The 27778-nt window shown below is 41.5% G+C and overlaps 1 protein-coding gene across 1 annotated transcript in view; it reads left to right on the forward strand.

Annotated features, from left to right (window-relative positions):
* The first annotated feature begins 408 nt into the window (after positions 1-408).
* AKR1D1 (aldo-keto reductase family 1 member D1) overlaps positions 409-27778 on the forward strand; it is a 51968-nt gene continuing 24598 nt past the window's right edge. Inside the window, exons 1-3 of the mRNA XM_069586988.1 lie at positions 409-663; positions 20847-21014; positions 24374-24490. Coding sequence (XP_069443089.1) covers positions 571-663; positions 20847-21014; positions 24374-24490 — 378 coding nt within the window. The 5' untranslated portion in view covers positions 409-570. The remainder of the gene's footprint in view (positions 664-20846; positions 21015-24373; positions 24491-27778) is intronic.

Raw genomic sequence — 27778 nt, forward strand, 5'->3', positions numbered from 1 at the left:
TAAGAGTCAGACATGACTGAGAGACTTCACTTTCACTTTTGACTTTCATGCATTGGAGAAGGAAATGGCAACCCACTCCAGTGTTCTTGCCTGGAGAATCCCAGGGATGGTGGAGCCTGGTGGGCTGCCATCTATGGGGTCACACAGAGTCGAATACGACTGAAGGGACTTAGCAGCAGCAGCAGTCTCACCTGAAGCTAGCCTTAAGGCCCATAGATTTTTAAAAAAGAATTTGTGATACGTCTGTTACTTGCTGACAAAAGCATCCTGTAAGAAGTCAGATTGCTTCCTTTTATCTTTAAAATCAATTGTTTGTAGAGACGTAAGCATAAGATCTCAATGGGTTATTACCTACATGCTTTTCATAAGTTCAAAGGACAATCTGAGTTAGGATTTCCAGAACAACCTGAAAAAAAAAAACCAACAAGTTGAGAAATCTCTTCCCTCCCACTGCTCCTCCCTCCAGCTGTCCTTTCTTTGATTAAATAGGCATTAGCACACATTCTCAAAAGGACTGCTCTGTGGTGTTCACTATCATCTCTGCAAATTTGAAACCTCAGACTCTCCCAGATGCACCTCAGCGCTGTAAATCACCGCATACCTCTAAGTGATGGGAACAGTATTCCTATCATTGGACTTGGTACCTACTCGGCACCTATATCGGTAAGCTTGTCTCTCCCTCTTTTTTTTAAATGAATGCTTTCTTAAAGGATAATCTGCCATTCATTTTGAGTGGACTTCACTGATTTAATTTTTGTAGTAATGAATGGAGCCTTGAAGGACAGCTATTTGGCTGAATGAGTACTGAGCCAGAGGTTAAATCAGTTTATGATTTAAAAGTATCTTGACAACGAATGGGACCTTTCTGCTTCTTTTACTAAAATTCGGCCTGAGTACTGATTATTAGATTGAACTGAAGCACATAAAATTTCTGAGTTTCTGGTTTATGATTTTCTTTAAGCTCATATTTGAGAATTTTTAGTTCAGTCTAACAAAACTTTTAGTGAAAACCTACCATATATGAAGCACTAGGGGCTTCTCAGGCGGCACAGTGGTAAAGAGCCCGCCTGCCAATACAGGAGACAAAGAGAAGCAGCTTCAATCCCTGGATTGGGAAGGTCCTGTGGAGAAGGAAATAGCTACCTATTTCAGTATTCTTGCCTGGAAAATCCCATGGACAGAGGAGCCTGGCAGGCTAGGGCCATGGGATCACAAAGAGTTGGACATGACTGAGCAACTGAACTGAACTGAACCAAAATAAAGGGCAGTATGTCTAGAAATGCTACTGAAATTTGAATGATCCTGAGTGAATGAACTCTGTTAAGCTAAGTATAAGTTAGGCAGAGTTGAGGCAGGACATTGTAGACAGAGAGGGAAGCATAGAAGCACACAGTTAACAATCTAAATGCCTCTGCTTAATTTTTCAATGTGCATGCCTGTGTGCATGCATGCTCAGACACTCAGTATGGCTCCCTATAAATTATAGGGTAGAGGACACACTCCTTATTCACACCTGGGACTTTATGGTTCAGTCAAAACCTGTCAGTTCAGCAGCATCCACCACCACTCTTCCACCTCTCCCCACGCGTGAAATATAGCTCCTCGAATAACTCACCTATCTCCACGACCTTGAACATGCTGCTTTCCACCTGGAACATCCTTTCTCCTGAGCTGGTTAATTTTTACTAAACCTGCAAGACTCAGCTGAAGGATTCCTCTCCTTAGAAACCTACCTCCCAGCCACCACAGCTTGCCCCTCCTGTGTGTTCAGGAACCGCTTTGTGCTCAACTCTATTGAAGCAGTTATCACACTGCATTGTAACCATTGCTTCTCCTCAGTCTTCCCCACGAGATGTAAAATCCATTAGGAAAGAGACCATTTCTTGTTCAGCTCTATACTCCCAGTATAGTGTTTGGCATGTGCTGGGTGTTCAGCTAATGCCTGTTAAGTGAATGAATTTGTGAAAGGAGATGCATATATATATATATATATATATATATATATATATATATATAGCTTCTGAGGTGGCACAGTGGTAAAGAATCCGCCTACAATGTAGGAGATTCGAGTTTCATCTCTGAGTTGGGAAGATCCCTTGGAGAAGGAAATGGCAACCCACTCCAGTATCCTTGCCTGGAAAATTCCATGGACAGAGGAGCCTGGCAGGCTACAAGTCCAAGAGGTTACAGAGTTGGACACAGCTGAGTGTGCATGCACACCTCTGTGTGTGTGTGTGTGTGTGCACGCACACACACGCATCAGAGGCCATGGAGATGTAAAGGTTTACAATAATAATGGCTTAAATTTTCTTAATACCTAACCATGTGCCAGGAACTAGTTCTTTACAGTACATGCATTTTCTGATTTAATCCTCACAACATTATGAAATACTATTTTATCCTGTTTTACAGATGAGGAAACAGAGGCATTGAGATATAAAATAAAATCTCCCAAACCTAAAGAAGAGAACTGGAATGTGAACCTAGGTAGTTTGGTCCCAGATTGTACCTTCTGAATCTCTATACTATATTGCCTGTTATAACTATCTGTTATGTCAATGAGGCTGCATATGTTTATGACTTTCTCTGTGTATTTCTACATATGAAAGTATGTAGGTCTATATACCCAGAAAGTACTTAGGATGAATACATGGGTAGATAGATAGTTAGGTAGATGGGGAGAATGATAGATCTAGGATATGAATCTGATTATTTCACTCCTCTGTTTAATTATTTCAATGACTCCCTATCAATTATATGACTTCTTACTTGTGCATCTATCATTCTTTCTACCTATCTCCTGAAACTCAGTGGGGCTCCAAGTGTTGCATTTACCAATAAAAATTATTAAGTGCCTAGTAATATTAAATGCTACAGGTTAGAGACATTCAAAAGCAGTCGTGTGTCATCCCAAAAAAGGCTGTAACTCATTTCAGAAGATAAGACATACTGCAATTAGAGAATATGGCATTAGTGCCATCCTCTACTGCGGTGCACCAGCCGCGTTTGTGATCAGAAATGCAGAGCTAATCCTATGTCTCACAAAATTCAAAGGTGAAGAACACAGCCCACCATGGAAGATTTGGGGGAGGAAGAGACAAGGAGCAAGGTTTCTCTTAGCCAGAGCACTCCTTACATTCTGTTCAAAGCCACAGAACAGACAATTCCCTCACCACCGACCCAGGACTGAAGAGGCAGACACTAGGGGTACCTGTGCCCAAGTCAGTCGCTGGGAAATCAAAGTATCGTGTTAGATTTAATGTCAGACTCTTTGTCTGAGGGCTGCAATCTGAGGCCCAGATTCAGTCTTCTCCCCTTATTGTGCCTGAGGTTATTTACAAAACCTTTCATCTCTCAAGAGATGGAAGGAGAATGACAGGCTGAAGTAACTGAAATCCTTTACAGTTTGTGTATATATAATCAAGTCAGTCAGTATTTGTCCTGGGATCCTGTTCCATTTTGATACAGGAGTTAGAGAGCAGCAGGCACCAGGGAAAGATCTAGGCTTATCTTGAGGGAAGGCTGGGTGGGTGCAGAGGTGAAAGGCAGAGATAAAGAAGATTTAACAGCAAGCTCTCCTCTGGCGTCTCCTGGGACTCCACTGTTGCACAGGCAGCAGGAACTGTAGCTCAGCAGCCCAGAGGAACGTTACCACGCAGTTGTGTGAGGCCAGCCAGCCCAGCTTCTTCTGATTTACAAAGACTTTTTTCTCTCTCTCTTAATATGCCCAACTTATAAAGATTGTTCATACCTATAGAGTCAGGGGATTTGAGACGAAACATTTAGTAGCATCAGGTTCTCTGTGCACTTCCTCACTGGAGGATCACTAATGAAAACTGAAATGTTCACATCATCTCTGTACTGTTTCTCTAAGACAGCTTCCCAGAATGTTTTCCTATAGGGATGAGATTATCTATAGTAGCCTCCCAATAGATCACTCTTCTTCCTCTCTCTATATATATCTCTGTCGGAGAAAGTCTGATAGGCAAGAGTTTTGAATGCTGTTCTTTTTTCTGCTTTGATAAAAATTAATTTGATTTTTTAACGCATATCAGCCCATGAGTTAATAACCAATGTTTTTCAAAAACTTCAAATAAAACTCAAGAATGTTACTAAGTGTGTAAATGACACAAATATAGGAACAACTGCAAGTATTTTGGAAAATGGGCCATAATTCGGTAAATAATTTTGTGTGCCTAACCATGTATGAGTGGGTTCCCAGGTGGCTTAGTGGTAAAAGAATCCTCCTGCCAAACAGGAGACACAGGTTTGACTCCTGGGTTGGGAAGATCCCATGGAGAATGAAATGGCAACCCACTCCAGTATTCTTGCCTGGGGAATTATATAGACAGAGGAGCCTGGTGGGCTACAGTCCATGGGATCACAAAGAGTTGGATACAACTTAGTGAAAATCCCTCAGTCATGTCTGACTCTTTGCGACCACATGGACTGACTTATACAGCCCATTGAATTCTCCAGGCCAGAATACTGGAGTGGGTAGCCTTTCCCTTCTCCATGGGATCTTCCCAATCCAGGGATCAAACTCAGCTCTCCCACATTCTTTACCATTCTTTACCCAACCCAGGAATTGAACTGGGGTCTCTTGCATTGCAGGGGGATTCTTTACGAACTGACTTAGTGACTAAGCAACAGGTGTATGAGGCATTTTTCTAAGCAACACAGGGATGAAAACTATGGGTTAGAAACAGGGCCTTAAAATCTGTGAGTGACTTAAGGCAGAAAAAATAAATGCACATAAAAATAAAACATAAGGAAAAGCTGAAGTGCTTTAAGAGAGACAGCACTTATTTGAAGATGAAAGTAACAAAAGTTACAGGGTTATAACTGAGGCAGTACCCCTTCCTGGGTGGCCCAGGTTAAGATTTCTGTCACTATACACAATTGTCACACTCTGAAGAGTGAGTCAAAAGCTTTGCACATGGGGCAGACAGAGGGAAGTCCAAGTCCTTAAGTACAAACCAAGGAGGAGCCTAAAACATCAAGGGGACTCTGTGATGGAATACTGCAGTGAGGAAGAAAGATATGTGTCAACCCTGAATACATGGGCAAGTGAGAATTTAAAACCAAGGAGTAGGGTCTGGGTCCATGAGCACAAATTATTAAAAGGAAACTTGCGGAATAAGAGACTGCTGCAGCTGCTGCTGCTAAGTCACTTCAGTCGTGTCCTACTCTGCAACCCCATAGATGACAGCCCACCAGGCTCCCCCGTCCCTGGGATTCTCCAGGCAAGAACACTGGAGTGGGTTGCCACTTCCTTCTCCAGTGCATGAAAGTGAAATGTGAAAGTGAAGTCACTCAGTCATGTCCGACTTTTCGGGACCCCATGGACTGCAGCCTACCAGGCTCCCCCATCCATAGGATTTTCCAGTCAAGAGTACTGGAGTGGGGTGCCATTGCCTTCTCCGGGGAATAAGGAACAATTCTTGCTAAAGCAACCTAACAGGATTCTTGCTGAAAAGAGGGAGTGACTAGACATCTGGGACACAGTTCAGTTCAGTTCAGTTAAGTCACTCAGTCGTGACCGACACTTTGCAACCCCATGAACCACAGCACGCCAGGCCTCCCTGTCCATCAACAACACCCAAACCCATGTCCATTGAGTTGGTGATGCCATCCAACCATCTCATCCTCTGTTGTCCCCTTCTCCTCCTGCCCTCAAACTTTCCCAGCAACAGGGTCTTTTCAAATGAGTCAGCTCTTTGCATCAGGTAGCCAAAGTATTGGAGCTTCACCTTCAAGATCAGTCCTACCAATGAACACCCAGGACTGATTTCCTTTAGGATGGACTGGTTGGATCTCTGCTGTCCAAGGAACTCCCAAGAGTCTTTTCCAACACCACAGTTCAAAAGCATCAATTTTTCAGCACTCAGCTTTCTTTATAGTCCAACTCTCACATCCATACATAACCACTAGAAAAAACATAGCCTTGACCAGATGGACCTTTGCTGACAAAGTAATGTGTCTGCTTTTTAACATGTTGTCTAGGTTGGTCATAACTTTCCTTCGAAGGAGTAAGCGTCTTTTAATTTCATGGTTGCAGTCACCATCTGCAGTGATTTTGGAGCCCCCCAAAATAAAGTCTGACACTGTTTCCACTGTTTCCCCATCTATTTTCCATAAAGTGATGGGACCAGATGCCATGATCTTCATTTTCTTAATGTTGAGCTTTAAGCCAACTTTTTCACTCTCCTCTTTCACTTTTATCAAGAGGCTTTTTAGTTCCTCTTCACTTTCTGCCCTAAGGGTGGTGTCATCTGCATATCTGAGGTTATTGATATTTCTCCTGGCAATCTTGATTCCAGCTTGTGTTTCTTCTAGTCCAGCGTTTCTCATGATGTACTCTGCATATAAATTAAATAAGCAGGGTGACAATATACAGCCTTGACATACTCCTTTTCCTATTTGGAACCAGTCTGTTGTTCCATGTCCAGTTCTAACTGTTGCTTCCTGATTTGCACACAGGTTTCTCAAGAGGCAGGTCAGGTGGTCTGGTATTCCCATCTCTTTCAGAATTTTCCACAGTTTGTTGTGATCCACACAGTCAAAGGCTTTGGCATAGTCAATAAAGCAGAAATAGATGTGTTTCTGGAACTCTCTTGCTTTTTCCATGATCCAGCCAATGTTGGCAATTTGATCTCTGGTTCCTCTGCCTTTTCTAAAACCAGCTTGAACATTAGGGAGTTCATGGTTCACGTATTGTTGAAGCCTGGCTTGGAGAATTTTGAGCATTACTTTACTAGCATGTTAGATGAGTGCAATTGTGTGGTAGTTTGAGCATTCTTTTGCATTGCCTTTCTTTGGGATTGGAATGAAAACTGACCTTTTCCAGTCCCGTGGCCACTGCTGAGTTTTCCAAATTTGCTGGCATATTGAGTGCAGCACTTTCACAGCATCATCTTTCAGAATTTGAAAGAGCTCAACTGGAATTCCATCACCTCCACTAGCTTTGTTTGTAGTGATGCTTCCTAAGGCCCTCTTGACTTCATATTCCTGGATGTATGGCTCTAGGTGAGTGATCACACCATTGTGATTATCTGGGTCATGAAGATCTTTTTTGTACAGTTCTTCTGTGTATTCTTGCCACCTCTTCTTAACATCTTCTGCTTCTGTTAGGTCTCTATCATTGCTGTCCTTTATTGAGTCCATCTTTGCATGAAATGTTCCCTTGGTATCTCTAATTTTCTTGAAGAGATCTCTAGTCTTTCCCATTCTATTGTTTCCCTCTATTTCTTTGCACTGATTGCTGAGGAAGGCTTTCTTATCTCTCCTTGCTATTCTTTGGAACTCTGCATTCAGATGGGTATATCTTTCCTTTTCTCCTTTGCTTTTCACTTCTCTTCTTTTCACGGCTATTTGTAAGGCCTCAGACAGTCTTTTTGCTTCTTTGCATCTTTTTCTTGGGGATGTTGATTCCTGTCTCCTGTACAATGTCACGAAGCTCTGTCCATAGTTCACCAGGCACTCTGCCTATCAGATCTAGTCCCTTAAATCTATTTCTCACTTCCACTGTATAGTCATAAGGGATTTGATTTAGGTCATACCTGAATGGTCTAGTGGTTTTCCCTACTTTCTTCAATTTAAGTCTGAATTTGGCAATAAGGAGTTCATGATCTTAGCCACAGTCAGCTCCTGGTCTTGTTTTTGCTGACTGAATAGAGCTTTTCCTACTTTGGCCTCAAAGAATATAATCAATCTGATTTTGGTGTTGACCATCTCGTGATGTCCATGTGTACAGTATTCTCTTGTGTTGTTTGAAGAGGGTGCTTGCTATGACCAGTGTGTTCTCTTGGCAGAACTCTATTAGCGTTTGCCCTGCTTCATTCTGTACTCCAAGGCCAAATTTGCCTGTTACTCCAGTTATTTCCTGGGGCACAGTGGAGTATGAGAAACATGACTTCATATCAAGAGTGAAGAGATATAGATGGTGAGAGGGTGTGGTTACACTGACGTAGCAGAATTCTTGCTATACTTGGACGGAGCAGAAATAAGTATGAAAGTCCATGTTCGAAAAGAGTTCAAAGGAACCTGATTAGAGGCTGGTCCATGAAAGAATCATTGTCAGGGTTGAGGCTGTTTTCACAGTCTCTGCCTAAAGGGACCAGGGATGAGGCAGGAAACATAAGTAAATGGTCCTGGAGAGCCAAGTCTGTTTCTCAGCTTTGTTCTGCTTTCCCATTTTGATAATAGATATGAGTGCAAGCAATGGTAAAGAATCTGTTTGCCAATGCAGGAGATGCAGGAGGCTTGATTTCAATCCAGGAGTCAGGAAGCTCCCCTGGAGAAGGGCATGGCAACCCAATTCCATATTCTTGCCTGGAGAATCCCATAGACAAAGGAGCCTGGTGGGCTACAGTCCAGGGGTTTGCAAAGATTCGGACATGGTTGCACATGCACACGTATATGTATAAGTGCAAGAAATGCTTTCTTCTTCACTACAAAATAAAACCAAACACACAAAAAACAAACAAAAACACATGCATGTAACACTCAGGAGACGACTGACGGTACAAGACACAATAAAGTACCAGGGATTTCATGCGCTGTTCTAAACGAACATGGCAATTTCTCCACTACAGCCAGTGGTCATTCATAAACAAAAGTTCAGTGTGGCCTGATCTTCTCACATTTTTCAGAGAATTTTGTAAAGTAATTAACATTTTTTAAGTAATGGCAACTCATTTATATTATTGTAAAAAACTGTGTGGGCTAGTATTTTAAGGGTCAAAGAAAGTAATTCAGCTGGGGTTTGTTTTTACTTTTAGTAGAGTGAATATTCTGAGTTTCATGCAGCACTTGTGACCCCTTCACACTCACTCCCGTCACAGAAACCCTGGCTCTTAGAAATCAAATACCAAGAACTGACTTCTGCATTTAATGTCATTCCTCTCCAGAGGCAATGAATACTGTGCATCAAACTGGAAAAAAAAAAAAAAGGCTTGGTGGTTGAGGTAGATGGTAATAAAACAGAATACCAGGGAGAAAAACGTAGATTCATATTTCAAAGCCATTAACCTGCCAAAGTTAAAATGGATTAAAATGAGCAGAGATGAAATATACAGAGATCAAGTGAGATGGCTTCCGTAATAAATCAGGCAAAAAGTAATAAGAACTTGAACTTGGTTGGTGGCTCTGAGGAATATAATTTGGCTGGAGCCTAGAAAAGGAATAACCTGGCTGAAGGATACAAACCATGGAGTAGATTCTACAAAGCTCCAGCTACCAATTGGGTCCAAAACAAAGGAGAATGAATAGTAGCTCCAAGGACAAACATGGATGTTCCATGCCCACGTTACTACATTCTTTGGATCTAAGGTTTTGAGTTTATCTGAGTGACTTACTTTTTATTTTTCACCTACTTCCTTATTTTTTTTTAACACTTTAAAATCTGAGATATACAGAGGGGTGAGTACTTCTTCATTCTTATTTATTTTTATTGAAGTATAGTTGTTTTATAATGTTGTCAATTTCTGTTGTATAGCAAAGTGATTTGGTTATACATGTATATACATTCTTTTAAATATTTTTTTTCCATTATGGTTTATCATAGGGTATTTTTTAAATAGGGGAATACTTTTAAAGCCAACGTCTGAGTAACCACCACACAGATCCAAAATTAGATGCACCCACCCACAGAAACCCTCTGTGTGCCCTTTCCAGTCCAAAGCCCTCCTTTCCTCAAGAGGTAATTGGTCTTCTAACTCTAATGGCAACTATTTTCTTTCTTTTGTCTAAAGGTCATTCAACTTTTTTCAGGTAGATTGCCTGGTTCCTCTTCATTTAGTTGTTCTTGTGGGTTGTCATCTTGTTCCTTCACTTGCAACATATTTATTTGTCATCTTGTTTTATCTAATTTCCTGTGTTTCTGGTCTCCTTTCCATAGGCTGCAGGATCTTAGTTCCTCTTGCTTCTGTCCCACTGCCCACTGGTGCAGGTTGGTCTAGGGGTTTGTGCAGGCTTCCTGGTAGAAGGGCCAGGTGCCTGCCCTCTGGTGGTGGAGCTGGGTCTTGTCCTTCTGATGGGCAGGGCCATGTCAATGGGTGTGTTTTGAGATGGCTCTGAGCCGGGAGGGATTGGCGGGCCAGAGGAGAAGGGGACGACAGAGGATGAGATGGCTGGATGGCATCACTGACTCGATGCACGTGAGTCTGAGTGAACTCCGGGAGTTGGTGATGGACAGGGAGGCCTGGCGTGCTGCGATTCATGGGGTCGCAAAGAGTCGGACACTACTGAGCGACTGAACTGAACTGAACTGAGCTCAGTACTCAAAAGACAGTACAACCTGTCTTCTAATGGGTGGAGCTGTGTTCCTACCTTGTTGGTTGTTTGGCTTGAGGCTTTCCAGCACTGGAGCATGCAGGTTGATGGATGGGGCTGTCTTGGTGCTGAAATGCAGACATTTCAGAGAGCTCACTCCAGTCAGTATTCCCTGCGGCTTCTGTTACCAGTGTCCTTGCCCCAACAGTGAGTTATAGTCTACCTTCATCTCCCCGAGAGACCCTCCAAGCCCAGTATGTTGGTCTAGCCCGGGTTCTCATGGGGGTGGTCCTTTGTACTGGGTCCCAGTGCACATGAGACCTTGTGTGTGCCCTCCAAGAGTTGTTGTTGTTCAGTTACCGACTCTTTGTGACCCCACGGACTGCAGCATGCCAGGCTTCCCTGTCCTTCACCACACTCCAGAGCTTGCTCAAACCCATGTCCATCCAGTTGGTGATGCTGTCCAACCATCTCATCCTCTGTCGTCCCCTTCTCCTACTGCCTTCAATCTTTCCCAGCATCAGGGTCTTTTCAAATGAGTCGAATCTTCGCATCAGGTGGCCAAAATATTGGAGTTTCAGCCTCAGCATCAGACCTTCCAATTGAATATTCAGGATTGATTTCCTTTAGGATTGACTAGTTTGATCTCCTTGCTGTCCAAAGGACTCTCAAGAGTCTTTTCCAACACCACAGCTCAAAAGCATCAATTCTTTGGCTCTCAGCCTTCCGTATGGGCCAACTTTCACATCCAGACATGACTATTAGAAAAATCATAGCTTTTACTATTTGGACTTAAGTCAATAAAGTAATGTCTCTGCTTTTGGATATACTGTCTAGGTTAGTCATAACTTTCCTTCCAAGGAGCAAGCGTCTTTTAATTTTATGGCTGCAGTCACCATCTGCAGTGATTTTGGAGCCCAAGGAAATAAAGTCTGTCACTGTTTCTTGCCCTCCAGGAGTGGAGTTTCTGTTTCCCTAGCCCTGTGGAGCTCTTGCTTTCAAGTCTCACTGGCCTTCACAGCTAAATGCTCCTGGGGTTCTTCCTCCTAATACTAAGCTCTCTGACTGTCACGGAGGGCTCTTTTTATGTGGCAGCTCCCCTGTGCAGCCTGCATGGATTTAATATTTTTCAGTGTGAGGGTTGCTTTTAGTATAGATATCTGCGTGTGGCTGATGCTGTGGTGACCAGAGCTATACTGGATATGGATCAGGGCCTCCCCTTTGCTCTGTGGTTGTCCCTGCTCTGTCAAGGTGGGGTCTGCTCCCTAGTTGTTGTAGTAGAGTCCTCCCCCCCAGATCTGTTTCTTGGTTGTATTTCTGATCTGCGGTGTGAGGGAGGCAGAAGTGGAGCACTCCCACTGGGAGAGAAGCCACTCAGCGACTTCTCCCCTGGAGCTGGTCACCTATGGGTGTCCTCTGTTGGGTCACCTTTCACCTGTTGTGCAAGCTCTCAGATTACACACTTGGTACTGCTTTCAGCCCCACCTTCATGCCAGCAGCTGGCCTTGTGTCTCTCAGATATTGTTTTCACCAGGCCACCAGGACAGATCCACTGAAGTCAGCTCCCAGGTTGCAGTAATCATGGATTTGGCCCTCTATGGGCACTATGGAGGCAGCTCAGACTCTGGCCTGGCCCAACCCCCCTGTTTAAGTGCCCACAAAGTCTACAGCTGCTAAAGCTAGGCCCTTCTTGGACATAGGAGCCCTCGTTGTCTGTTTAGAAGTTTTGCAGGCACTGAACTTACAGAGCTGGTCTCAGGGGTGTCAAGTTGCAGTTTTTGCAGTTATGAGAAGAGATTTCAGCTTTTCTTCCTTAGTTGCATGGCCCTTGGGGCTCAGCTATAGTTTGAGCACCATCCCCACATGTGGACCACCCAAGGGGTCTGCTCCCAAGGCTGTCCTGGTGCACATAAGTCAGCCTTAGTGAGGAGGGGAGTGCGGATGCAGTGGTGGCCAGGGTCACAAGAAGGAAGCCTTTCCTAGTGCCCAGGGAGGCAAGGGCCACGTGTGGGGAGAGAGGCTTCAGTGGTGGTCCCACCTCTTGCGTGTCACTTAACAATGGTGCTTCACTTCTACAGTGGTCTGCGTTTCCTCCACAAGCATTCTCAGCTGCATTTTTCCTCACTCCCACCCCCTTAGGCTGTCTCCTCATAGCCAAGAGCAGTGCTCTCCACAGGCCTGCTCACCAAACCCCCAGTTCAGCACCCAGCCCTCATGTGCACTGGCAACACACCTCTCAGGCTGGGGCACGCAAGGTTGTGGCACAGACCATCTGCAGGTCTCAGCGTCCTGCCTCAGTCAGTTCAGTCGCTCAGTCGTGTCCAACTCTTTGCAGCCCGATGGACCACAGCATGCCAGGCTTCTCTGTCCAACACTAACTCCCGGAGTTTACTCAAACTCATGTCCATCGCGTTGGTGATGCCACCAACCATACAATCCTCTGTTGGCCCCTTCTCTTCCCACCTTCAATCTTTTCCAGTATCAGGGTCTTTTCAAATGAGTCAGTGGTTTGCATCAGGTGGCCAAAGCATTGGAATTTCAGCTTCAGCATCAGAACTTCCAATGAGTATTCAGGATTAGTTTCCTTTGGGATGGACTGGTTGGATCTCCTTGCTGTCCAAGGGACTCTCAAGAGTCTTCTCCAACACCACAGTTCAAAAGCATCAATTCTTCAGCACTCAGCTTTCTTTATAGTCCAACTCTCACATCCATACATGACCACTAGAAAAAACATAGCCTTGACCAGATGGACCTTTGCTGACAAATTTTGACTGTTGTTGGATTTCTTAGAAATGGAAACATACTGAATGCACTATTTTTTGATTTGCCTCTTTTTCCTAATATTATGTTGTAAGATTCACCATGTCATTGCTTCATCGGCCATTTTTATTGCTGCATAACATTTACTTAAAAGAATATATCAGTATCTGTTGGGAGCCAGCGTAAGGAACTCCGCCCATGGCAAAGGTCATGAGGAAGGAAGCTTGGCATACACAAAGGTGTGATCAAGTCTCAGGAAACCCCCTGTTCCCGAGCATCTACCCCCCAAACCAGAGTACTTTACGGGGAGCTCTCCCCCATAACTATTTCTCTCAGAGGAGTTAACTTGCAGCTCCAGTTAATAAAAATTCCTGGGCGTGACAAGAGTGTTTCAACTTACGAACTCTGGAGGTTCTCTGGCCTGCCTGATCAGGCTTGTCCAGCCGCATGTGATTGTTTACAGCCTCCCAACTGTGAGAGGCATGGGATGTTTTAAAACTTTCTAAATACAGACTCTTTTGAGAAGTTAGAAGATCATTAGTATAGTATTAGTAGGTTGATTAGGAATTATATTGGTGAAGGGTTTTTTCATTTGTCCTGCCAATACTTACTGCTAATTCCCTGCCCTGGGTGTGACAAGGATGTCTCAGGTCAAACCTCTCTGCTGACAGACTAGCTTGTGTGACAGCCTCTCAGCCATAAACAGCACAGAGAGTTTGGAGTATTAGCATAGGGCTTTTTTCATTGATGAGTATATGATTGCCATCAGGCCTCCATATCCTTAGGCACCTGGGACTATATTAATCAATGTATTTGGAATATAGAAAAGGAAATAAAGTAGTTTTTGATGTTAGCAATACTAGACTTTTTGAGTTATAGATCACTGTACTTTGTTATAAATCACTATAAATCACTGTGTCCTTGCTATGCAAAAATGTAACTTTATCACTATCTTAAAACAAAATAGATCTTAAGGGGAACATTGGTGAAGTGTTTACATTTGTTGAGCCAATATTTGCTGCTAAAACTTCCTATTCCTGCCCTTATAATGAATATAACTAGCATATAGGAAAAATAAGTATTAACCTTTAAGATTAATCATGTTAAACCTTAGGTTAAGTAAATTCCTTTCTTGATTGTAACTCACTACACCCTCACCCTATAGGAATGCAACTTTATTTGGAGGGTGGCACCTGATTTAAGAAAAAATCACCCCTGGAAAAATAAGTTTTCTGGTTAACTGACTGGTATGAGAAAGGGCCATAAAATGTCAGCAGACCTCATGGCCAAAAGATGATGAAACTCATAAGACCTTTGTATAATTTTATATGAAGCACCTGACTGTGACAAGGGTCAGGTCTGCTGACCCCCACGTGACTTTGTACTCATCCCTGTGTATAACAAAAAGGTATATAAACAAACCTGAAAAATAAAGAAATCGGATCAGTTTCTGGAAAGACTGATTCCCCCGTGTCGTCTTTTTCTCGCTCCCCATTTTCCTATCTGAATTCAGCCTTTTTTTCTACTACACTATCTGTTCCTAATCTCCCTCTATATCTGTAATTAAAAAGTTTTTTCCAGGACGCCGACTCCGTCCCCACCTTCAAATTACCCTGGATCCACCGGGGCTGGACTCTGGCAAGTATCTGCATTCTATTGGTGGGCATTTGTAATGCTCCCAGTTTGGGCTTTTACAGACAATATCGCTACAAAGAGTCTTACACACATTTTATTGCACAAGTACATGAGTTTCTCTAAGATATGTACTGTATGAGTATCAGTATCTTCAGTTCTAGTAGATGATGTTAATATAGACAATTTCCAAAGTAGTTATGTAATTTACATTCCCTCTAAGAATTCTTGGGTGAACTTCTTGCTCCACACTGTCACCAATACTTGGTGTCTTTTTAATTTATTCAACTTTGGTAAGAGTAAAATCATCTTTCACTGTGGTTTTTACTTGCATATTCTTTACCCTACATGAAAATGGTCAATTTTTCATATTTTTTCATACTTTATTAGCCATTTGTATATTTTTTTGCAAAGTGGCTATGCCTATTATGCATTATTCTTTATTGGATTTTTCTCTTTTTATTTATATGGTGAATTTTTAAAATATCTGGATATGAGTTTTTTTTATCAATTATGTCATGTAAAACTACGTCTTTTGAATTGCCCTTTTAAATAGTGTCTTTTGCATGTAAGAATTAAAGATTTTAAAATTTAAAAATTTTTTTTTTTTAAATTAAAAAAAAATAGTGTCTTTTGATGATCAGATGTCGATGCAATGCAGGAGAACTGGGTTTGATCCCTGGGTCTGATCCCTGGGTCAGGAAGATACCCTGGAGAAGGAAATGACAACCCACTCCAGTACTCTTGCCTGGAAAATTCCATGGACAGATGATCCATGGGATTGCAAAGAGTCACACACGACTGAGCAACTTCACTTCTGACTTTGATGATCAGAGTTTCTCGACTTTAATACTGTCACATTCATCACTCTTCTAATTTATTATTAGCACTTTCTTTAGCTTGTTTAAGAAATCCTCCTTTACCCAAGTGTCTTAGTTTGGGTACTCTGGGAAACAGCCTCTGGGAGAAGGAAATTTGCATGCAGGAGGCTCACTGGGGCGTAGTCTCAGGAACCAGACCTGCAAGGAGGTAAGAAAAGCAAGTCTGTGAAGAAGGGAGGGTTGAACTGTGATACAGCGGCTCATCAACCCCACAGAGAGCTCTAGAATGGGAATGGTGCCAGAGAGCTGTACTAAGTCAAGCGGACAAGGCTTTTACACACTTGCACCGTCCGTAGAGGGAATCGGTATGTATGATTAGCAGCCAGCACTCCCAACAGCTGAGGAAATGAGTGCCTCTGTTCCGGGGGCTACCCCATGCCAACCACTAGTCTACCCATGGTGCCAACTAGACCTACTGGCTTTGTGTGCTAAGTTCTTCCCTGGGAAAAACGCTTCCAGAATTATTTGGTTTCTTTCCTGGAAAAAATTTTAAAGAGGTAGGTTATCAGTTGAATACAACTCCTGCCACTAAGGCTGTCTTCAGAACTTCCCTGGTGGTCTGGGGGTTAAGAATCCACGTGCCAGTTCAGGGGACACGGGTTCAATCCCTGGGTTGGGAAGATCCCACATGCCATGGGGCAACTAAGCCCATGCACCACAAAAGACCCAGTGCAGCTAAAAAATAAGTAAATATTAAAGCTGTCTTCAAGCTGCAATCGATACTTATTGTCTCCCTCTGAGACTCCCAATCTAGATTTCTGCACCCTTAGCCTACATCTCTGCTGGTCTAGGTAGCTCATGTGGTATTATGACCCAGATTCTCATCTCTGAATTGTGTGAGTCTCTTGTCCACTTATCCTTCTCAGATCATTTACTCAAGTCATTGTCCGTGAACTATCAAAATTGGGAAAGGGTATATCATTGACCTGGGTGCTAAACACTTTCTTCCCTGTCCCACTGGGTAAATATGGAGGAGCCCTACTGCCTTCAATTTTAAAACTCACTCATCCCTGTCAGAATGGCAGCTTTTCACCTTGAATGCTAAACTCTAGAAATAAGGAGCCTGGTTTGCCCCTGGAAACTAGGATCCATGGAGCCTAAAACTCAGGGATGGGAATCACACATTTTCTAAATGGTGTCAAAGGGAGTGAGGCTAAGCCTGTGGGGTTTTCAGACTCCTGTATTCTACTTGTGGGCCACACTACACTGGATGATGGATGTTGACCTAGGGTATGTCACACCTCATCCTTACTGGACTCCCAGCTTTCTTAAGTCAATAAAAGGTGCTGCTGTCCATTTCAGAAAACAGATTTCTTATTTTACTAAGAGTGTTCTTATGTATGGAGTCAATTTTTTTAGAGAAATGCAAATCAAAACCACAATGAGGTACCACTTCACACCAGTCAGAATGTCTGCGATTCAAAAATCTGCAAGCAATAAATGCTGGAGAGAGTGTGGAGAAAAGGGAACCCTCCTACACTGTTGGTGGGAGTGCAAACTAGTACAGCCACTATGGAGAACAGTGTGGAGATTCCTTAAAAATTGCAAATAGAACTGCCATATGACCCAGCAATCCCACTTCTGGGCATACACACCGAGGAAACCAGAATAGAAAGAGACACATGTACCCCAATGTTCATTGCAGCACTGTCTATAATAGCCAGGACATGGAAACAACCTAGATGTCCATCAGCAGATGAATGGATAAGAAAGCTGTGGTACATATACAGAATTTTTTTGTATTTTAGATTCTCCGATCTTATCACTTATTTGAGTCTACAAACATGGTATTCTATTTGAGCTTTCTTATTTTTCCCTAAAATTAACTTCCCCCAGAGAATCTGTCTTAATTTACATAGAATTCTCTTATGATACATTTAAGACCTACAGAGAAATATTAATACTTTTCTCACATCCACATTTCCAAATAGTTCCTCCATGTTGATTAGAATTAAGTCCAAAATAGTAATTCACCTCACTGCTGCTTCTGCCATCTAACAAAATGTTTTTAGCAAGTAAAGATCTTTTAGAAAAGGCTCTTTAATGATACCAGAATAATCAAACTTTTCACTACTATAACCTGCTGCTGTGCCATAATCTTTATTTTAAAAAGCACCAGCCATGTATTATTCAGGCTGAATCAGTACCACATTCCTACCTTAGCCCTTGTCTTTCACCCTTTCTTTGTACTAAATGTTTCTTTTCTTGGGTTAACCTTTGAAAATACAATCATATAGTGACTTCCCTGGTGGTTCAGTGACTAAGATTCTGTGCTCCCAATGCAGCAGGCCTGGGTTCGGTACCTGGTCAGGGAACTAGGTCCCACATGCTGCAACTAAGGGTTTGCATGCTGCAACCGAGCATCCCACAACCAAGCATACTGATGCCACAATGAAGATCTAAGATCATACGTGTTGTGACTAAGACCTAGCACAGCCAAATAAATAAAAAAAATTTTTTTAAGAAAATACAATCATATATTTCAGTAGGCATTGTTTGGGGCTTTCCCCCTTATATTAAATTTACTTTAGTTGTATACTTGGTGGCTCAGAGGTAAAGAATCTGCCTGCCAATGCAGGAAACTTGGGAAGATGCCCTGGAGAAAGGAATGGAAACCTACTCCAGTATTCTTGCCTGGAGAACTCCATGGACAGAGGAGCCTAGAGGGCTACAGTCCATGGGGTCACATAGAGTCAGCCACAACTGAGCAACTAACACTTTTCACTGTCACTTTTCACAAACTATCAGTTCCAACCCACAGAATCTCAGTGATATGTCTGAGATATATTTACTATCTTATAGTGAACTTTATTGTTTTTTGTTAGTACTATGTTTATACCCAAGAAAGAAAGCAGTATTTTTACCTTTTCCCCAGTAAATTTCTGATTCTACCTGAACCCTCCTCTTCCCGCTGTGTTTTCGTTGTCACAGTTGTCATCCATAACACCTCATTTTACAGCTTGGGCGGTTTGGGCTTAATTTCTGTTCAAGCTCATATTGCTAAGTCACCCAAGATGTGTTTCTAACATTCCTGAAAAGTGTGTCTCCCTTTCCCAACTATTTTACATTTGTGACTATGAATTCTTTTTTTCTAATACCATCTGTGTAGCCACCTGGTTCATTTTTCCTATCCTCTTTATGTTAGTAGTAATGACTTTTAACTGAAATAGGGGAAGAAAACAGTTTATGCTCCCAACGCTTTCTGTTTCCAGCCCAGAACTATAAAGTCACTAGATACACGAGAGATTCCTGGTCTCATTCATTCTACAACAAATCACCACATGTCTGATATGACATTATCAAGCATTTGGTTAGAATACTGAAAATATAGACACAAGCACAAGTAGTTTTCAACATTTGTGAATGAGACGGGAATGATCATCCTCTGAATATGAGGTCAATAAAAATCTACAAATAGCATTAGGCCTCTCCCCTATACAAAACCTAAAATAGGACTTGTAATTTTAATTTGATGAGATTAGTTGTTTGTCTTAAGGAAAGTCTCCATCAAGTCCTTCACTTCTCATTAAGAAAAAATGCAAATGGAGCACACTCTTGTATATTTAAATGTCTTCATAACTAAAGAACAGTAATTTATATGTGATTTGAAAAATGAATAACTTACATCTCAAGTGCTAAGCATTTGTCAGGTTTTGGGGTCCTGAATATCCTCAGTCTTATGCTTCATGCAGTTTTATGAAACGAACAAAGCTTTGGCTGCCAAATTTGATAAAAATGCATCTTGAAAAATGTAACACGCCCCGGACAATCTTTTCATCCCAGCTTTACTGAGGTAATAATTGGCATATAATAAACCACACATATTTAAAGTGTACAGTTTGATGAGTTTGACACATGTATATATTTGTGAAGCCATCATCATAATCAAGACAGTAAACATATCATCACTGCAAGCTTGTTTGAATGCCCTTGTTTTCCCTCCCTATGATTCATGCTCACAGACCTACCCACTACCACAGGCAATTGCTGATCTGTGACTGTTACTATAGGTTAGTTTTCATTTTCTAGTGTTGTAATAAATAGGATCAGAAAGTATTTATTCTTTTTTTGTCTGACTTCTGGTATAATTATTTTGATATTCATCCATGTTGTTGTGTGTAACAGTAGTTCATTCCTTCTTATTACTGAGTGGTATTCCAGTCTGCGGATGTATCTCAGTTTGTTTTTTTTTTACCCATGCCTTTAACTTATAACTGAGCCTTCTTCAATGAACTTGTGCCCTCCTATAACAGGACTGGGCTTCCCTGGTGGCTCAAATGGTTAATGCAGGAGACCCAGGTTTGATCCCTGGGTTAGGAAGATCTCTTGGAGAAGGAAATGGCAACCTACTCCAGTATTCTTGCCTGGAGAATCCCATGGACAAGAGGAGCCTGGTGGGCTACAGTCCATGGGTTGCAAAAAGTCAGACACAACTTAGCAACTAGTATACACTCACAACAGGGCTATCGTGAAATCTCTTGTCTTTGGGAACAATTGGTCAAGTTACATTTCTGAAGTTGCAAAGCTAAGGGCAGCCCTGGGATGAATGAATCTTCCATTAAGGGTTATAAGCAACATGATAGGTCAATTTCTCCAGGTTTCAGACTCCATCTTCCAGTCACAACAGCATAGAATTGGCAATTTGTCATGTTTGCTATAAAACAGTGTATGTGCCAAGTGTCCTGATTCCGTTCAGTTCAGTTCAGTTCAGTAGCTCAGTCATGTCCAACTCTGTGACCCCATGAACTGCAGCATGCCAGGCCTCCCTCTCTACCACCAACTCCCAGAGTTTACTCAAATTCATGTCCATTGACTCGGTGATGCCATCCAACCATCTCATCCTCTGTCGTCCCCTTCTCCTGCCTTCAATCTTTCCCAGCATCAGGGTCTTTTCCAATCAGTCAGCTCTTTGCATCAGGTAGCCAAAGTTTTGGAGTTTCAGCTTTAGTATCAGTCCTTCCAGTGAATATTCAGGACTGATCTCCTTTAGAATTGACTGGTTGGATCTCCTTGCAGTCCAAGGGACTCTCAAAGAGTTTTCTCCAACACCACAGTTCAAAAGCATCAATTCTTCAGCGCTCAGCTTTCTTTATAGTCCAACTCTCACATCCATCCACGACTACTGGAAAAACCATAGCTTTGACTAGACAGACCTTTGTTGGCAAAGTAATGTCTCTGCTTTTGAATATGCTATCTAGGTTGGTCATAACTTTCTTCCAAGGAGCAAGATTAAGAATGATTAAACTGAATGAAAGATGTATTTCTCTTCTCCCCTCTCCCAATTCCCTATCATTTTAGACTCCTAAGGGGTCCTGTGCAACATCAGTGAAGATTGCCATCGACACGGGGTACCGGCACATTGATGGGGCCTACATCTACCAGAACGAGCATGAAGTGGGGGAGGCCATCAGGGAGAAGATAGCCCAAGGAAAGGTGCGGAGGGAGGATATCTTCTACTGTGGAAAGGTGAGTCTTCCCTTCACCTCATGGTGAGCCTGATGTCACTTTTCCCTGTTGAAGAAACTCACCAAGCTACCAGCTTGTGGGATCTTAGTTTCCCACACCCCCTGCAATGTAAGTACAGAGTCCTAACCACTGGACCATCAGGGGTGTTCCAAAGAGTGAGTTCTAAACTGACAAATACCAATATCAATCTTGCCAAGAATTTAGGGACTAAATAGCCCCTTGAAGTTAGGGCAAGGTTCTTTCTTCATACTTGGGCATTGATTTAAGACAATATGGAAGAGCCACATCTACAATGAAAGTAGATTTGAGGAGTAAAGGGACATGAGGAAGTGGTTCATATTACAGTGAGCATTTGCCACAACTTTTTTCTTTAAAATAGGTAGCCTTTTTTCTCCTGTATATGCCGGTTTGTCCATAGATCACTAATTTTTTGAGATATAATTCATGTACCATAAAGCTCACCATGTAAAATCAGTGCTTTTTAGTATATTCACAGAGTTGTACAACCATGACCAATACCTTTTCCAGAATATTTTTATCACTCCAAAAAGAAACCCCTCACCTACTAGTAATCACTTCCCATTTATCCCTCTCCCCTGCTACTGCTAAGTTGTTTCAGTCGTGTCCAACTCTGTGCGACCCCATACACGGCAGCCCAGCAGGCTCTGCTGTCCCTGGGATTCTCCAGGCAAGAACACTGGAGTGGGTTGCCATTTCCTTCTCCAATGCATGAAAGTGAAAAGTGAAAGTGAAGTCGCTCAGTAGTGTCTGACTCTTCGCGACCCCATGGACTGCAGCCTACCAAGCTTCTCTGTCCATGGGATTTTCCAGGCAAGAGTACTGGCGTGGGGTGCCATTGCCTTCTCCACTAGTCACTGGTAAACCCTGATCTACTGTTCTCTCTCTAGTTTTCCTTTTCTGGACATTTCTTACAAAAGAATTCATGCAATATGTATTCTTTTCTGTGTAGCTTCTTTCTCTTACTATGTTTTCTACTTTCATCTACGTTGTAACATTTATCAGTATTTCATTTCTTTTTATAGCCAAATAATACCCCATTGAATGGATATATCATGTTTTGTTTACATCTTTTGAGAAATCTCAAAAGTTTAAATCTCCAACTGATGATAGTTAGAAATCACTATCCATTGAAAAGCAATCAGAAATATAAAGTATCATGATAAGATGAGAGCCAGTGGAAATATTGAATACATATTTACAGGCAGCCTTGAAGGAATGAAACTTAATAACTTTAGAGAACTTGTAATACAATTCTCCTAAGTTTTCTAAAGAGAACAAAATGGTGCTTCAGACTTCACTCACTGCCCCTTCTCCAAACTCCTTTCCAAGCTCTCTGGGAGCCTGCAGTTGCCCAAGTCACCAGCCACTTACAGGCTATGATTTCAAGGGGCCATCTAGAAACACTGTCCCAAAATACCAGCCTGAAGCTTGTCACTTTATTACAGCTTTGCAATCTGATTCCTATAGATTTTGTTATTACAGAGTCTTTCACGAGAACTCACCAAGAGTTTCTGGGGAAGAATAAACTTGAACTCATATCCTGAGGCCGTGAGCCAAAGATGGAAATATTTTTGAAGTTACAAATGAAAAACAAACAAACAAAAAAACTTAAAAACTTTCCTTTTTATCTCCCTGGTAAACAGTTAAAGTTGTTGCAATACCTATCACACTGAAAAAGAACTGAATTAAATTGCCCATTTCATAAGGTTGCTATGAGTTAACATTTACAAAGCACTTAAAGTGTACCTAGAACTGTTGAATAAAGATAGATTAAAATATATAAAACAGAATTTTCAATTAGATGGGATGTCAATAATATACAAAAAAGACCCACATTAAAAGCAAAAACACATTTTTTCACTACTCTTGCACTGTTTTCTCTTTTCTGTGCTTTGAAGGCATGAAAAAAATTATTGTTCAACAGAGGAAAAAAATTTTAACAATTTTGCTTGCCCTTACTTGTGGTAAAATGTGTACGGAAATTCAAAAGTTTTTTTTATCCAAAAAAATATGTGAGCAAATTTGGTGCTCCAAGAAAATATACTCATTTATCCTGAGGCTCTGAGTACCCCTCAGTACCCTGTTTCACAGACCTCAAGGGTACACATGCTCCTTTCTGACAACCCAAGGCCCAATTTTTCATTACTTAGCACTTTAGAGACTAATTTCTTTTTCTTTTTTCTTATATATGTTAAACTGTCTACTTGCCTTTTATTTACCTTTTCAGCTTCATTGAAATATAACTGATGTATGACACTATATAAGTGTACAACACATTGATTTGATACAATTATATACTGCAAAATGGTTACTACCATTGTAAATTAGCTAACACCTCCATCACATTACATAATTACCATTATTTTTTGTGATGAAAACATTGAAGATTTATTCTCTTAGCAACAGTATTACTAACTATAATCACCATGCTATTCATTAGATCCCCAGAACTCACTCATAACAGGGAGTTGGCATCCTTTGACCAACATTTTTTTGGTTTTTAATTCATGAATAGCTGTTTAACTGATGATCATTTTGGAGGACAAAGATCTCCAACAAAGGAGTCTCCCATGCCACCATTTTGGTGATATCACCAGTTCAGATTGAGCAATTTCTGGTTAGGGATTGGCAGAATTTTCCTGGGGAAATGAGGAAGTGGACCAAATGGGAACAAAGGAGCTATCAAAAGGGATCTAAACCTTTACAATAATTTAAAATTTCACCAGCATCTACACCACCCATCACAGTGTGAAGCATTGGTGAAGTCACGTACATAACCATATTTCTTACTCAGATGAGTCATACCTTCCATCAGTGAAATGAAAATAAAGCACCAGGCCAGGGCAGCACCATAGTTGGATACATGTTCCCTAATTACACAATGAGGAAAAATGAAAGTGCTAAGGGTGGATTCAGCAATTAGCACAGGGCAGAGGAAGACTTTTATTGCTGAATTAGGTTCTCTGTGGTTCAGGTGGATCTTTAAATCTCTGGTACTACATTTGGATCAAGTTATACTCTGGGTATTAAGACATATCAGTTCAACCTATACTCAGATGACACTGCAGTTTAAACATATTTCTGTGAAATGAAATGAGTGAATACAATGTATATGAGTGTAAAGACTACTGGGGTGGGGAATTCCCTGGCCATCCTATAGTTAGAACTCCATGCTTCAACTGCAGGGAGCATGTATTCCATTCCTGGTCTGGAAACTGAGATCCTGTGTGCTGTGCAATGCAGTTTAAAAAAAAAAAAGTTAAAACTATTTTTAAAGGAGTGCATTATTATTTTAAAAAATACCATGGATATTAACTATCCCCCTTTTTTTCTTTCAGCTATGGGCTACACATCTTGACCCAGAGAGAGTCCGCCCAGCTCTGGAGAAGACACTCAAGAACCTCCAGCTAGATTATGTGGATCTTTATATCATTGAAATACCCATGGCTTTTAAGGCAGGTTCAGATGCCTAAAGGTTATGCTTCACTCTTTGGCAACCATGAGCAAAAAGCTCTGTGCAGGAAGCTCATTGATTACTTAGCACCATAAAATATAATGCTGTTTTGTTACCATAAATGAGATAGTACTGACCAGGCCCAACAAATGCCAAGAACAATCCTGTGTATCCATCTCAGGCCTGGATCCCAAGTTTCTTGATTCATAATCCAATGTGTATTCTGTTATATCATGTCTTTACAGTTATACTTTGAACTTTCTTTGTTAAACCAACATATAATCTACTAACTGTTGTCCATACTGTAGTTACCCAGCATCCAGTACACCCTTCTTCCCATTCACACAGTCACAAAAACATCTCTGCATAAGATAATGTAAAGTAATAGGTACAGCTGAAAACTTACACTCCACCCTTCGGGTTTTCTTCCTTTGGAGAGAATAGTCAGGTTTTTGAAGCCAGCTCCAAGATCAAGACTTTTGTGTGATATATATTCTTTTAGTTCAAATCACTCCTTCCATGAACTTTCTCAATCTATGGGCTCACTGTTAATTTAACCACTACCAACACAACCACTATACACTTCTGAAGATCAGCAACAGCTTTAAAATTTCACTGAGGGAAGGAAAGACTGAAAAAGTTGATCCATGAGGTATGTGAGGTCCCGCTGAACAGGAAAAACGAGGGCTCTCTGCCATTGCAGTGACCAGAATTTCTTTACACAGCCAACCTGGCTGCCCCTGCTCTGTTCTCTAGAAGCACCTTCCTTATTGACTTTCCTCTGTGGTCACATGCAAGATGTGACCTAGTGGGGGTGGTTTAGTTTCTAAGTTGAGTTCAGCTCTTGTGACCCCATGGACTATAGCCTGCCAGGCTCCTCTGTCTATGGGATTCTCCAGGCAAAAATACTGGAGTGGATTGCCATTTCCTCCTCCAGAGGATCTTCCCAACCCAGGGATCGAACCTAGGTCTCCTGCATTGCAGGCGGATTCTTTAGTGACTGAGCCACCTTAGCAATTATATATCCGAATAACTTATTTCACCAAAGAGAAAACTTAGACCACAAGCAATGAACTACTTGGTCAGGCTTAAAGTCCATCAGGACTGGGACCAGATCCTGGTCCCTAATGCCAATCCCAATCTCGTTCCCTTACATTATACTACCCTCTCTCTTATCCTCATGAGCTTAATTATCCCAATGTACTGTGGACTACAGTGATGTTTTGATTTCAGGCTCTTTGGATTTTGACCTCAACCCTTCTCTTCATTCAGCTAACTTTGATTCTTTTTCGAATGGCAGAGTTCTAAGCTGAGTCTTACAGATTTGGAAAGAAGCTATATTTAAAAGTGAGAAAATGAAATTTACTTCTCTGTAGCTGACTAATGACTTGTAAAATCTTTTGGAGAAGGTAAATAGAGAAATTCTATTTCTATTTTTAAATAGGATCAGAGCTCAAGGACACAGAGAAGGTAAAACTTTTAACAGTGACAAATTTCACAACACAGTGACATTACCTCCCAACTGAACCTGTACTTCTTGTAATTGAGAAATCAATCTTTGAAGTCAAAATATCGAATGCTTTTTGAATCTCATGATTTTTAAAAAACAAATACCTTTCTTGCTAAAATGTTTTAGCACTTTGTTTTTTTTTTTTAATGTCAAGTTAACAAGCAGACACAATTTCAGAACAAAATACACAGTACAAAAAAGCATAAGACATTTTAAAAGGACAAAGTTATTGCTAAACAGGAATGAGAGTGAACAGGGTGGATTTTTAGAAGGTTGAATTATTCTTCTAATAATGCTTTATAGTCAGGAGCAGGAAAGGAGGAAAAAGACAATGGGTTTGTCCAGATGAAGAAATTAGTAAAGTTAGCACAGTGGAAGCTTAAGGAGACATCATAGAGATATCTAACATGGGTTCAGACATGATAAAGAATTAAATTTTGAGAGAGTAAAAACTATTAATAAACAGAGTTCATGTTGGAGGCATAAAGCCATCTCAGATCAGAAGTAAAATTAGGAAATGCTAAAGATAAGAAACATGGAGGGAGAATAGAGTGGAAATAGCATCATAAGGTCCATCTAGACAAGGCTATGGTTTTTCCATTGGTCATGTACGGATGTGAGAGTTGGACTGTGAAGAAAGCTGAGCGCCAAAGAATTGATACTCTTGAACTGTGGTGTTGGAGAAGACTCTTGAGAGTCCCTTGGACTGCAGGGAAGTCGAACCAGTCCATCCTAAAGGAGATCAGTCCTAGGTGTTCATTGGAAGGACTGATGCTAAAGCTGAAACTCCAATACTTTGGCCACCTCATGCAAAGAGTTGACTCATTGGAAAAGACTCTGATGCTGGGAGGGATTGGGGCCAGGAGGAGAAGGGGACGACCGAGGATGAGATGGCTGGATGGCATCACCAACTCAATGGACGTGAGTCTGAGTGAACTCTGGGAGATAGTGATGGACAGGGAGGCCTGGTGTGCTGTGATTCATGGGGTCACAAAGAGTCGGATATGACTGAGGGATTGAGCTGAACTGAACTGAGCGGAAGCATCATAAGTGTTAAGAAGGTCAAAGGGCTTAGAAATCAGAGATTTACAGGGTAGTTGATATGAATGATTACATGTCTTTGAGGAGAAAGGAGTCCTTTTCCCACTTTCAGTATAACAGAAGAAAATTTAGATGAAAATGTTAGATGAAATTTAGACGCCCCCTTTGTTAAAGAGGGCATGGGAGAAAGTGTGATCACCAGGTAAAAGTTTCATTCAGGTAAGATGGCAGAGGGGAAAATTCAAGAAATTTTTAAAAATATAATGGATTTTATCCAATTCCTTGCTCCTTTTTAATAACAAAAAATTCCTATTATCAAGATCTACAAAGACTTCTATGCCACCAACCAAATCCAATAGACAATTTGTCCTCATATGTTATTTGACCTCTTTCAATGCAATTGATCACTGCCTCTTTCTTTGTACATTTTCATCTTGTGGCTTTGATGATGTCATCCTCTGATGATTCTTTGGTAGCTCCTTCCCCACTAAACTCCAAATGCTTTGCCCAGTGCTCTTCCTTCAATATTTTTGCCTGACTGAGCCACACTCTTTCTGTAGGTGATTTCACCCCATTGCATGGATTGAATACCATTTAATATGCTGAGGAACTCCCACATTTTACCTGTGCCCACAATCTCTCTTTGAGCCACCCTCTGAGACCTCTCTGTTCTCTTCAAAACTCCACTTGAATGTCTAACAGTCATTTCAAACTCAAAATATCCAAAACAAAATTCTC

The sequence above is a fragment of the Ovis canadensis genome, chromosome 4 (assembly GCF_042477335.2).
Source record: "Ovis canadensis isolate MfBH-ARS-UI-01 breed Bighorn chromosome 4, ARS-UI_OviCan_v2, whole genome shotgun sequence".
NCBI lineage: Eukaryota > Metazoa > Chordata > Mammalia > Artiodactyla > Bovidae > Ovis > Ovis canadensis.